This window comes from Rhinopithecus roxellana, chromosome 10 (genome assembly GCF_007565055.1).
Source record: "Rhinopithecus roxellana isolate Shanxi Qingling chromosome 10, ASM756505v1, whole genome shotgun sequence".
NCBI classification, from domain to species: domain Eukaryota; kingdom Metazoa; phylum Chordata; class Mammalia; order Primates; family Cercopithecidae; genus Rhinopithecus; species Rhinopithecus roxellana.
In genome coordinates this window covers 15,656,638-15,670,027 of record NC_044558.1, presented here as the reverse complement: position 1 = coordinate 15,670,027, position 13,390 = coordinate 15,656,638, and the positions used below count along the sequence as shown (strand labels likewise).

Genomic DNA, 13,390 nt, shown 5'->3' with positions numbered 1-13,390 from the left:
TATTATTATGTAAGGGCTTATTCCTTTCATTTGATTAATTGATTTCTGGTTGTTTTATACATCCTTTGTTCCCTTCTTTCGCTTGTTTATCATTATAGTTTCTGGTTTTCTGTAGTGGTAACATTTGAGCCCTTCTCTTCCCTCTTTGTGTGACTGTTTTACTAGTGGGTTTCATACTTCCATGTGTTTTCATGGTGGTAGATGTCATCCTTTCACTTCCAGGCGTAGGACGCCCGGAAGTATTTCTTGTAAGGGAGGTCTAGTGGTGATAAATTTCCCTAGCTTTCACTTGTCTGGGACAGCCTTTATTTCTTCTTCATTTATGAAGGATAAGTTTGCTGGATATAGTATCCTTGACTGGAATTTGGTTTTTCTTTCAACACTTTGACTACATCATCCCTCTTCTCCTGGCCTGTAAGGTTTCTGCTGAAAAATTCACTGTTAATCTGATGGGGGTTTCCTTATAAGAAACCAGATGCTTTTTTTCTTGCTGTTTTTATAATTTTCTCTTTAACTTTTGACAATTTGACTATAATGTGCCATGGAGAAGAACTTTTTAAATTATATCTATTTGGGGATCTCTGAGTTTCCTGTATCTGAATGTCTAAATCTCTTGCTATTATTTTGTTAAATGGGTTTTGTATTCCTTTTATTTTCTCTTCACCTTTTGGAACACAAAAAAATTTAAATATTTAGCCACTTTATGGTATCTCATACATCATGTAGGCTTTGCTCATTCTTTTTTGTTTTTTTGTCGTTATTTTTGTCTTACTGGATTATTTCAAAAGACCTGTCTTCAAGTTCTGAAATTCTTCTGCTTGATCTAGCATATTGTTGAAGCTTTCTAATGTATTTTGTATTTTATTGAATGAATTCTTCAGTTCCAGAGTTTGTTTTATTCTTTTTTATGGTATCTATTTCTTTGGTAAATTGTCTCATTCATATCCTGAGGTTTTTTTTTTTATTTCTTTGTATTATTTTTCTTTATTCTCCTGTATCTCACTGAGCTCCTTTAATATTATTTTTAATTATTTTTCCAGAATTTTATTCATTTCCTTTTCATTGGAAATTGTTACTGCAGAACTACTGTGTTTCTTTGGAGATGTCATGTTTCCTCGCTTTTTCACACTTCTTGTGTCTTTATGTTGATATCTGTGCATCTGGTGTAACAATTACTTCTTCCAAATTTTAACATTTGCTTTCATAGGGGAGGACTTTTTTCCTGAAGATGTATCTATAGTACTGGTTGGGTGAGGCACTTTGGCTTTGATTCTGGGTGCATGCAGTAGTGTAGTCTCCACATAATTTACTTGTCTGTGAGCAGTGTCAGTGGGTCTGTTATTTCCCTAGTGGGTTAGGATGTCATTGTTAGTGGAGGCAGTGGTGACATTTTGTTGAAGACTGGAATGCCAGGTGGACTGGTCCTCAGGGCCCCTTGGAGGCACTGGTGCCAGCATAAGCTGTCCTTGGGCCCCAGGACAACTTATGCTGGTACCAATGTTAGTGGGTCTAGGCAGATCAATTATTTGGCCTCCAAGTAACTTCCTCAGGTGCCAGCAGTAGCAGCAGTGGCCTAGGCTGGTGGGTGGATTCCCGGGTTCCTGGGCAGCAGGCATGGCGTGAGTAATGGAAGTAGCCATGATAGGATAAGCTTCTGGTTCCCAAGCAGTCTGCACTGGTGTTGGTAGTGGCTGTGACAGGCTGGACAGGCCAGTCTGCAGGTCCACAAGTGGTATATGCTGGTGGGTACCAGCTGTGGTGGTAGCAGCAGGTTATGTGGCCCCCAGAAGGGGTACTCAGGTGCCAACAGTGGTGGACTGGGCTAGGAGATCTCTAGGGCCCCTACATGGTATGCTGAAGCACTGGGAGGGTGCAAGTGAGCCAGGTGAACCTGTCCTCAGACCTGTCTTCAGTCCCCACCCCGTGGTGTGTACAGGCACTGGCTTCAGTAGGCGGAGGTCATTCTTAATTTTTATAAGCTCAATGAACAAGGTGTCCATGTGGAATACTTACTAGACTTATAAAGACCATCTAATGATTTAAAAGGAAATATGCCAACATCTAGAAAGAATAGAGAAATGTACTTTCACTCATTTTATCCTTCCTCTGAAGGAAATGGAGCAAAAGCTCTTCACATTTGCTTGTTAAATAGTCCCTCAAAAAGGCCTTGAAGCCCTGTGAAAATTTTCTAATTATTTTTCTTTTTAGCATTTTACCTGAGCCTTAATAATCCAAGAAGATAGCGAGTAAAGTATTTTAAGATATTTATTTTTAAATAAAAACATCTTTTGTTCCTTGTGGGATAAAAATAGAAACATTTTCCTTCCATTTACAAAGACACTGCCAGATGAGTTTTATGGCCAGACTCTGCAGGGCATGAGTGTGCCATTTTTACCTCTCCCCTTCCCTTTCTTTTTCAATAGTAATAGTATGTTGAAATACAACTTTCTGAAATACAGCTGCTCCTAGCCTCATTCCTTTCCTCATTCCTTTCTTTCCTCCTGCTTTTCTGAATTCCAGGATTCCTCCACACAATCAGTATATCCTTTCTCAAGCCCCTTTTTTTCTAATCTGAGCGTATCCAACTTTTTAAAACCTTATTCATGAAAACAGCATCGTCTTTAATTCATTTGTGTAGTTGGACAGTTCTGGAATTAGAAATGAGGAATAAAATTTCATGTCAAGTAACTGATGCCAATAGAATACAGAGTCGAAACTAGATCACTCAGCAATGCCCCAGAAACACCGGGTAGAGTAGCCCCTCTGTCCATAGGGAATTGGTCCCAGGAACCCCTGTGGATACCAAAATCCACAGCGGCTTAAGGATCTGATATAAAAGGGCATATTATGTGCACATAACCTACATAAATTATCCTATGTACTTTAAATTATCTCTAGATTGCTTATAATACCTAATATGATGTAAATACTATGTAAATATCTGTGGTACTGTATTGTTTAGGGCATAATGACAAGAAAAAAAGGTCAGTACATGTTCAATACAGACACAACCATCCTGTTTTTTCCAAATATTTTCCATCCCCATTTGGTTGAATCCCGAATGCAGAATCCATGGAGAGAGAGGGCTGACAGTATTTCACTCTGTGGCACTGGATCGGCCCAGTTGTTTGTTGTGTCTGCCTATTCAGCGCTAAGGTAGTCAGCAGATGACTTACTAAGGCAGGAGCATCATCTAGTGGTGAATATTGGCAACCACAGGCTATACCGCGACTCTAGTTCCTTCCCAGGGAATTGTTCAGGCAAAGTACAGGGACGGGGATTGCATCTAGTGTCACTTACGATCTTGTTTTTAGACAGACTGAAAAACAAACTTTATTTAAAACAAATGGTTTTCACCACACATTTTGATACAAACAAAAAAAGCTGCAAACAGGTGGTAGCAGATAAGATGAGGTTTCCACAGGCTTCCTCCTGTCTCCCTACCTCTTCCTCCATACCTCCTTTTCTCCATGTCACTTCTCTACTGCAGCTGTGCATTATAATCACCTGAAGAGCTTAAAAATCTACGACTGCCCTTTGCCCATACAATATTTGGGACATACTTATACTAATGAATTATTCATCGTTTGTCTGAAATCCAAATTTAACTTGATGTCCTTTACTTTTACTTGCTAAATCTGGAAATCCTAGTAAGACCACTTCAAAATATATTAAATCAGAATGACTTAGGGTGGGGCTTAGGCATAAGAAATTGTGCAAATGTTCCCCAGGTGATACTATTGTTTGCTATAAGTTAGAACCATGGACAGTAGGGCTTTTATTCTCATTTGAAGCCATTTGCCTCATACTCACTGAGCCTTGGTTCCCCCACCAAACTGAGGGTTGGGCTCATATTTCTCATGGCCCAATAACAAGATGTAGATGAACTGAGGAGGAAGAGAGTTTTTATTTCTGTAACCAGTTACAGGGAGAAGGCCTGGAAATTATCACCAGACCAACTGAAAATTACAGTTTTTTTCAGAGCTTCTATACCTTCTATATGTCTACATGTAAGTATGCATTCATTTAAAGACATACGTGATTAACTTCTTTTAATCTATAACTAAGGTCTAAGTTCTGAAGACCTTCTTCTAGAGCCTCAGTAAGTTTACTTAATCTAAATCAGTCCAGGTGCTGGGATGATTACCCTTATCTTGTCTCCTGCTAAATCACAGAGGTTTAGGGAGTTCCTTCAGACCCCCAGTAAACTTCTCTGTGGAGGTCTGGGGAGTTTCTTCAGACCCCCAATAAAACTTATTCAATCCTAAACGGGTCCTGTTAAGAATTCCTTTGTTATTTTGTCATGCTTTAAGGCCCAAGAAAGGCCTACGCAAAACTCTTGGTGGACTTTTGTTACATTCCAGCCTTTGTATAAGGGCACTGGCTTTTAATATTTAAGTTCACCATGCAGTCAGTACTGAAACAGTTGTTATGGAGGCCTGCCACACTTTCACTATGTTTTTCTCTCTCCAACGTAAACCTTGCAAGCTCTTGTAAATTCACTTAGTCTCCCCTATCAACCTGGCCTCATCTAAATTGGTATCATATTTTTAATTAATTTCACCCAAGGGAATAACTGGATAAGATAATGCAGGTGGTCATGCCTGAGACAGAAACCAGAGAGCTGGGGATCTCTTGTCCGCATTGACAGACTTGAAGATATTTTTAAACTATTCCTTGCCGTAATCACTCCCATCAGTGAGAATAAGAATTCTCTCTTGATTTAGTTTACTATCCACTGAGCTAATTTGCCCATTTTTTTTTCTTCCAGGTGTACCTACTTGTAAAAAGCTGTTGGGAAGAAGATCCAGAAAAGAGACCAGATTTCAAAAAAATTGAGACTACACTTGCCAAGATATTTGGGTATTGCTGAAATGTTTAGTTTTATTCACTAATTTCAGGGTTTTAAAAAAGTTGTAGCTGACATTCAGTGGCACCTAAGAATGAGAATGTCTATTCCAGTGAAAAATTCCAGGTTGCAACCAACACCGTTTCATAAAAATGATATGGAGACTATCAGACCATTTTCCCAGGGAAATAATTACTTGAAAAGTTAAACACTCAAGGTCAAAACTTGTCTGATTAAAAAACAAACTTTAGCTGATTATAAATTTGTCTGTTAAAAATAGAGCTTCTGGGTCCTTCTGTGGGTAATTAGGATTTAGAAGTGTAGCATGAGTCCTGAGAATCTGTAAAGCTCCTAAACAATTATTAACGTCAGCATGTTCTTAGGATCTTAAAATCTTAAAATCTCCAGCTTTGGCCCTAGGTACTTAAAACACGTCATGAATCAGAGCATAATTCAAGGTGGGGGAGAAAAGTACATAATTATCTGGTGAGATTAATTTCTAGATAACCTATGTTTTCAGTTAATACACTGCAGAATGAGAAAAATAACACTGAATTAAGAGTTAGGAAATCCAATTTCTAGACTAAAATCTGATAAGAGTTTGCTGTGGGGCACTGGACAAAACACCTTCACTGGGTATCACTTTTCTTGTTAGAAAATTTGGATTGAACAAGATGATTTTTATGATTTTTTCCAGGTCTTTCTGTAGTTCTCATTAGGTCAAAAGATTCAGATACGTAATGAGAATAAAAGTCTAGAGCTGGAGGAGATGAGGTGGAGTGAAGTTAATGAACATGTGGTCATTAATTAGTAGAACTAAGCTGTCAGTTGTGGGAATGGAGCAGGAAATAATAATTAATTCTAGCCCCCCTTTTTTTTCTCCTTCGCTGTCCTGTCCAGATGAGACTTTATGTGTGACTGATAAAATGTATGCTCTTGAAGACACTGGGTCCTTAATACTCAGCCTTTAATGTGTGTGGTGGTTCTCAAACTTGGCTGCAGCTTAGAATCACCTGAGGAACTTTAAAAATACTGATACTGGGGTTTTACCCTAGAGAGGCTGATGTAATTGGTCTGGGGTACACACTGGTGTCAGGATTTTTAATAGCTCCCAGGTGATTAAAATATGCATTCAAAGGTGAGAAACTGTTTTAATCGAATCAATTCATCCTAGAGTAAGATTACCCAACTTCATCTCTTACACCTGCTCCCACATCCATTCTACCCAACTAGACGCTGTACTGGCAGTTGCAAGTAAAAATTCCCTGGGGAACTTGTTAAAAGATTCTGTTTCTTCATTCCAAGCCTAGCAATTTTCAGTCACATAGGTCTCGTGTAGCGCACAAAACTGTACTGGATTTTTAACAAACATCTCTCCCCATCCCAGAGGATGATGATGCAGGCCATCTTCTCCTGAGATCAGAAGTGATTGTTATTGTTGCAATAGTAAAATGATTGTGATTTATTCAGCACCTTCAATTGTGCCTTAGATGTTATGAACGTTCTCTCTGATCCTCACAATGCTAGGAGAACTCAATGTGTCTCCTCCCTGACCTCTGCACCAAGGTTTGTCATACCACCCACTGTCACACAAAGCTGGCGTCTCATCTAAGTCTCCTTGATCTGACAAAATAATCGAGAGTTAGGCCTCTGGTGTCAGGACCCTGGCTCTCTGTACTGAGGAGATAATATAAGGCTTGACTTGGCTTTTCTTAGTCCTTCTCCTACACTTTCATTTATCAATTCTAGACCAGCTTTCAAAAGATTTTCCTTTATTGCAAATTGTTTCTTTTATATTTTAGAAAATATAAATAAGCAAGCAAGAAAGTAAAACACCACCTGTTTCCCAATAGGTGACCACCAGTCTTCAAAAAATAAAATTGAGATTATAATTTTTGCTATTTTATAAACTGACTTTTTAACTTAATAATACAGAGGAGTCTTTCTGTGTATTCAACAATACTAATTTGTATTTTATGATACGAATTAGAATGTTAATGTTCCATTGTCCTATCATATTTTAACTACATTTTTGTTATACATTTAGATTATTTTAAAATGTTTGCTCTTGTAAAGAATACTGTGACTTTTTTTTTGTTGTTAACGCTAAACACATTCATGATTGTTTCCTTAGGATAATTCTCAGAAATAGAGTTATAAGCTGATTGGTATATGCATTGTTCAAGCTTGTGACAGACTTTTACCAAATTGTTCTTCAGGAAGGTTTTGTACTGTATGTATTTCCTCCTTCTCCTACACTGATTACCATCATTTTAACATTTGTTTTCCCTTTTTTAATCTTATTTTTGTCCTGAGGTTAAGTTGGTTTTTTTGTTTGTTTGTTTGAGACAGAGTCTCACTCTGTCACCCAGGCTGGAGTGCAGTGGCATGATCTCGACTCACTGCAACCTCCACCTCCCAGCTTCAAGCAATTCTGCCTCAGTCTCTGGAGTAGCTGGCACGATCTCGACTCACTGCAACCTCCACCTCCCAGGTTCAAGCAATTCTTCTGCCTCAGCCTCTGGAGTAGTGCCACCATGCCCGGCTTATTTTTGTATTTGTAGTAGAGACAGGGTTTCACCATGTTGGTCAGGCTGGTTTCAAACCCCTGACCTCAAGTGATCCTCTCACCTTGGACTCCCAAAGTTCTGGGATTACAGGTGTGAGCCACGGTGCCTGGATGAGGTTGAGTTTTTTTTGTTGTGCTTGTTGGCTTTTATTTTTCTTTGCTTAATTATCTGTTCATCATATTTGTCCATTGTTTTATTGGATGTTCATGTTTTCTTAATAATATATAAGGGCTCTTTATCTATCACTACCTACAGACTTTTTCATGACCAAAAAAATGAAAGCTATATGGATACCTTGATCCGACGTCTACAGCTATATTCTCGAAACCTGGAACATCTGGTAGAGGAAAGGACACAGCTGTACAAGGCAGAGAGGGACAGGGCTGACAGACTTAACTTTATGTTGCTTCCAAGGTAAGGCAAGTCTTGCTGATGTGGGGGCTGAAATATTCAGCATATCCTTCTAGCATTGCTTTTCATTGTGTTTATATAGGATTTGTTTCCTTTTATATATTCTTCAGTAGCTTATTGGTTTTAAAGTGCATGTATTTTGCTAAGCCTTGTTTCAGTTTGTACTCCACTAAGTAATGTCCTGAAGGTCACCCGTGAATGGCAGAGATGGGACTCTACGCAAGAGGCCCAAGCTGGAGTCCCTGATCTCCTTTAGCAACTCTGACCTCAAAATCTCAAACCTCTGAAAGTCAAATCACCTGCAAGAAAACTAGGAGGCGGATCACAGCTTGGGGGAAAGGAGTTGGAAGACACTTAGCAAGTGGTGTCTCAGTAACCTTGTGATAGAAGGGCAGAAACCATGAGCCCTCAGAGTCCCTGGGAACAGTAGGGAACCCTTCCTATTTGCTTCAAGGATGATACTTTCTATCAGAGCTCCATAAATGTTAGGTACATAATGCATAATTCCTTGCCTGGTCTTTTTTTTTTTTTTTTTTTTTTTTTCTGTTCTTTTTTTCTTTTTTTTTTTTTTTATTATACTTTAAGTTCTAGGGTACATGTGCATAACATGCAGGTTTGTTACATATGTATACTTATGCCATGTTGGTGTGCTGCACCCATCAACTCGTCAGCACCCCTCAATTCATCATTCATATCATTGCCTGGTCTTTAATGCTGAGTTGTGACAACAACAATATCCTGGTTATCTGGCTGCCTTCCCAGGGTTTCACTGGTGGTGGTTTTAACTAGTAATGTCACTCAAGTGATTTGAATCAGCTGGCTCACCATTTCAGCTTTTTTCCTAGCCTTAGTTCAATATGCCACTTGGACCACTAGTTGGTAGATGTTTTTATTGGATTTCCAAAGATTATATCACACAAGCCTCTTCAGGAGCTATAATACATCATGGTTTCAGCACAACTCACTTTGGTTATTCATGTAAATATTATATTTGCAAGATAAAACTAATAACATGCATGAGCAATAACTAGAAGAATCAAAAAGAAATATGTGTAGCAGAGGGCAAATAAACTTAAGACTGCATGTAGGAACCAGATATCACCTAAACATTTATTTGAACAGTACCCCTTGGGGTAAATACATTAAAATAGAAGTTTCTTCTTTTTAAATTATTTTAATTTTAATTTAATTTAATTTAATTTTTTTTGAGGTGGAGTTTTGCTCTTGTTGCTCAGGCTGGAGTGCAATGGCATGACCTCAGCTCACTGCAACCTCTGCCTCCTGGGTTCAAATGATTCTTCTGCCTCAGCCTCCTAAGTAGCTGGGATTACAGGTGCCTGCCACCACACCCAGCTAATTTTTGCATTTTTAGTAGAGAAAGGGTTTCACCATGTTGGCCAGACTGGTCTCAAACTCCTGACTTCAGGTAATCCACACGCCTCTGCCTCCAAAAGTGCTGGGATTACAGGCGTGAGCCACCATGCCTGGCCAGAAGTTTTTTCTTACGGGAAGACTTTCTAAGAGATCTCCTCTGTATACTAATTTTATCTATGTCAGCAACAACCTGTTATCAAAGCTCATCATGTTAAGTCCCAGCCTTTCCTTCATTTATTTACAACATGAGTTTCTCTCTCTGGACAACACACTATTTTCCAAGTGTAATAGTCTGTTCTCACCCTGCGATAAAGAGCTACCTGAGACTGGGTAATTTATAAAGAAAGCAGGTTTAATTGACTCACAGTTCCACAGGGTGTACAAGAAGCGTGGCTGGGGAGGCCTCAGGAAATTTACAATCATGGTGGAAGAGTGAAAGGGAAGCAATTCTTCACATGGCAGCGAGAGAGAGTGAGCAAAGGGCGAGGTGCCACACACGTTCAAACAACTAGATCTCATGAGAACTCACTAACATAAGAACGGCAATGGGGAAATCTGCACACATGATCCCATCACCTCCCGCCGGGTCCTCCCTTAACATTGGGGATTGCAATTCAACATGAGATTTGGGTGGGGACATGGAGCCAAACCATATCACCAAACTCATATGACTTTTCAGATATAAGCAGTACAATGAATTGCAAATATGGCAGAATATCCAATTTTGTCATTGCGTCTATGTAGCCTCCAAAATACTATGCACTTTATACAGGGCATGTCAAGAACAACCACTCCAGATGTGTCCCTAGGAATCCAAGCCACAGCAAAGGAATGTTTTTCAAAGGTTCCAAGTTTTGTCATTGCACCAATTAAAAAGCTTTCTCCAGATGCTCTGGAGGTTCTCCAAATGAGTGTTAGAAATCGTTGTGGTTGATCGGTTGTTTTCTTTCTGGGACAGCCCAGAATTTATTTACATGATTAATTTTGATTAATTTTGCTTTTTAAATGACCCAAATCTGGTTCAAAATGTATCAAATAAACTCTGGTTCTTTAAATGCATAGTAATTTTTCATAGTAATATTATTTCATAGTAATATTTCATATTAATTTCATAATTATTTCACAGTAATATTAAGCAATGCCGTGTTACATATTCCAGGAAAGTAAAACTATCAATTTTGTTGGGAAATTCAAATCTGATAGCTGTGGTGATTTAAGTAATACCACACTCTCCTCAGCCTCTGCATATAGAGCCATATCTGTAAGAAGTTGATTATCAATAGAGAACCAAAAAGTGGGCAAGTGTGTATATGTGAGAGTTTTGAGGCTATTGAAGTTCTCTGTTCATGTGTATTAGGGCTAATAATCAAACACTAAGTTAATGTTGAACCTCCTTATATTCATCTGTGTTCACAACATTTATTATATGTGTATGTGTGTAATATGTTCATGTATATGATGTAAACAACCTCTGTTTCCTATTCACTCAATTGACTGGAAGTCTCAAATTCTAGAATTTCTAGTAAACAATCACTACTATCTGAAAGATTTATGTGAAACAAGAAAAAAAATTGCTGAAGTTGAAGGCATTTTGTTTCCTTTGTTCATCTAGGCTAGTGGTAAAGTCTCTGAAGGAAAAAGGCTTTGTAGAGCCGGAACTATATGAGGAAGTTACAATCTACTTCAGTGACATTGTAGGTTTCACTACTATCTGCAAATACAGCACCCCCATGGAAGTGGTGGACATGCTTAATGACATCTATAAGAGTTTTGACCACATCGTTGATCATCATGATGTCTACAAGGTAACCGCGTCACCTAACAGGCTGAAACCATTAATTGTACAACCCGAGGTCATCAGAGCCTGAATTGGTTGTTTCTGTTACTACTCTTGTCCTCTCTAGTTTCACATTTAGTGAATTGGTGGTTGAATCTGAGCTAAAGGTGAAGAGAAGTAGAAGAGTTAGAGGAGTGAGAAGTCAAAATTACCATTTAAGAAACAGCACAAAAGGTACAACAGGAAGTTCAGCAGGAATGAATTTAAAGTACTAAATTTAGACAAAATGGCATACTCTTAAATCACCTCCAAGAAAATGGGCGGTGTTTAGGCTGACTGCAAATGAAGCAGAGAAGACACTTGGGTTATAACAAATAGAAAATCGTGCTACAAGAATGTGTACAATTACACATTACAAAATGTAATATTCTGTCAAATAGTACGCTGACATTTGCTAAAGGATTACTTTTCAGGTAACTAAGGGTGTTCCTCAAATTACATAAAACCATTCAGATTATTTATTTGAACATTTCTAGAACTGTCACCACATCTGGACAATTTATATACTTATGATTTTTAAATGGCTAAATTCCTTTATAGCTATTTTATCACCCATTAACTAGACTATAAAAACCCTGAAGAAATTGGCATAGAACTGATTGAACTGGCCCCAGAAAAAGTGTAAAGGGCTATGCTCACACTGTGTTTCCAAATCACTTTTTGTGTTTAATGTGATTAAGTACTTCTGTTTAATGTCTATTCTTTTCAAAGGGGCAGAGCCACTCATGAGAAACTGTTTCCACAGGTGGAAACCATTGGCGATGCCTACATGGTGGCTAGTGGTTTGCCTAAGAGAAATGGCAATCGACATGCAATAGACATTGCCAAGATGGCCTTGGAAATCCTCAGCTTCATGGGGACCTTTGAGCTGGAGCATCTTCCTGGCCTCCCAATCTGGATTCGCATTGGCGTTCACTCTGGTATGGAGTTGAGCATCTTAGCAAATTGGGAACCATATGTACTGCTGGGCACCAATTAAATCAGAAAGGATCAAAGGTCTTCAAGTGTGATTGACTTCACATGTTTACTCTTAAGTCTTTCTGCCAAATGTGAGGTCCCACTATGCATCCTGAGATACTTAGACCCAGTTCCTAGAGAGCTCTAAGAACAAGACCTTTGAGGGCACCACTGACTGCTGAAACGATAACATGTACAAAAACAAGAAGCTTTGGACTCCTATTTAAATCACTATACCTATGATTTCATTTGTCTCCTCCGCATTCCCTTTCTCCCCACCCCCAATTTCAATATATTTTCCCACTAAAATATTATAGTATCTTAAGTGGATTAGATTATCCACAAGGGAAAATAAAAAACAGCTGGTGAAATTTCTATACTATTTATACCCCCTCCCCTCCCTGCCGCTGCAGTAGTACAGAGTACATGAGTCGTTTTCAAAGACCATGAAAGTTACATAGCCTTGTTAAAAGAAAAGCTTTATGCATATTAAATTTAACACAGTTTGACTGAGCAAAGAACAATTTTCAAATCAGATGGCCCTTAGAACCAGAAGAGGTTCAGAGAGCTTCAATGGGCAAGGTGGGCAGGCAGTGTTTATAGACAGAAGTGAGGGACAGAAGCAACTTGATTGGTCACAGCTCTGTGTTTCCCTGATTTGGTCAAGGTCAGATCAGTTGACAGCCTGTGACTGGCTGAAGCTCAGCTACTACGACTGGCTGAGATTCAGCTCTCTGTAACATAAGTATACCCTAGTTAGGCTTTTAGTTTGTTTATGTGTCAAGCTAGGTTGCAGTTTGTTTTGTAGGGACCCCTAAGAGGCAGCCTCAGGCCAAACTTAATTTAATTCAACAGCTTTGAACGTCAAGATTTGAGATGAGTTACAGGTGTTATAGAAAAACATAGTAAGAGAGGAACTCAGAAGTCATCTAGATGAATCTTTGCAAAGCATTGCTTAAAACCCAGCTTTGCAGTTTCTGAGCTAATCTTTACATTCTAAAATTGTTAACTCCTTGCACTCAGTCATTCTATGCAAATGCTTGACTGAATAACCCTTATTTCCTACCTAATATGCCACAGTGCATAGTCTAGCCTGGGCTTTTGTTCTACTTGTTAGAACCTCCTTGTGCCACAGGCTTCCCCATCCAGCTGCATTTGCCTGGTCCATGAAATGCTTAAGGAAGGTTATGCCTTTGCCTTATCTTCTGTCTTCCATTGTCATGGCACCAATCCCAGAAATGCCACCTTAAAATAAAAATAAAACAAACTTGAGCCATTGAAGCTTCAAGTCTACAGTGCCCTCCAGCAGTGTGAAATTCAGGATTGTGTGGTTTGGCATAGTAAGCAAGCAGTGGGGCTCATCTTCATCCTTCCCGAGAGCCTTCTATTTAA

The 13,390-nt window shown here is 38.9% G+C and overlaps 1 protein-coding gene across 1 annotated transcript in view; it reads left to right on the top strand.

Moving 5' to 3' along the window:
* GUCY2C (guanylate cyclase 2C) overlaps positions 1 to 13,390 on the top strand; it is an 82,132-nt gene that overhangs the window by 61,857 nt on the left and 6,885 nt on the right. Inside the window, exons 20-23 of the mRNA XM_030939149.1 lie at positions 4,772 to 4,863; positions 7,675 to 7,833; positions 10,817 to 11,009; positions 11,787 to 11,961. Coding sequence (XP_030795009.1) covers positions 4,772 to 4,863; positions 7,675 to 7,833; positions 10,817 to 11,009; positions 11,787 to 11,961 — 619 coding nt within the window. The remainder of the gene's footprint in view (positions 1 to 4,771; positions 4,864 to 7,674; positions 7,834 to 10,816; positions 11,010 to 11,786; positions 11,962 to 13,390) is intronic.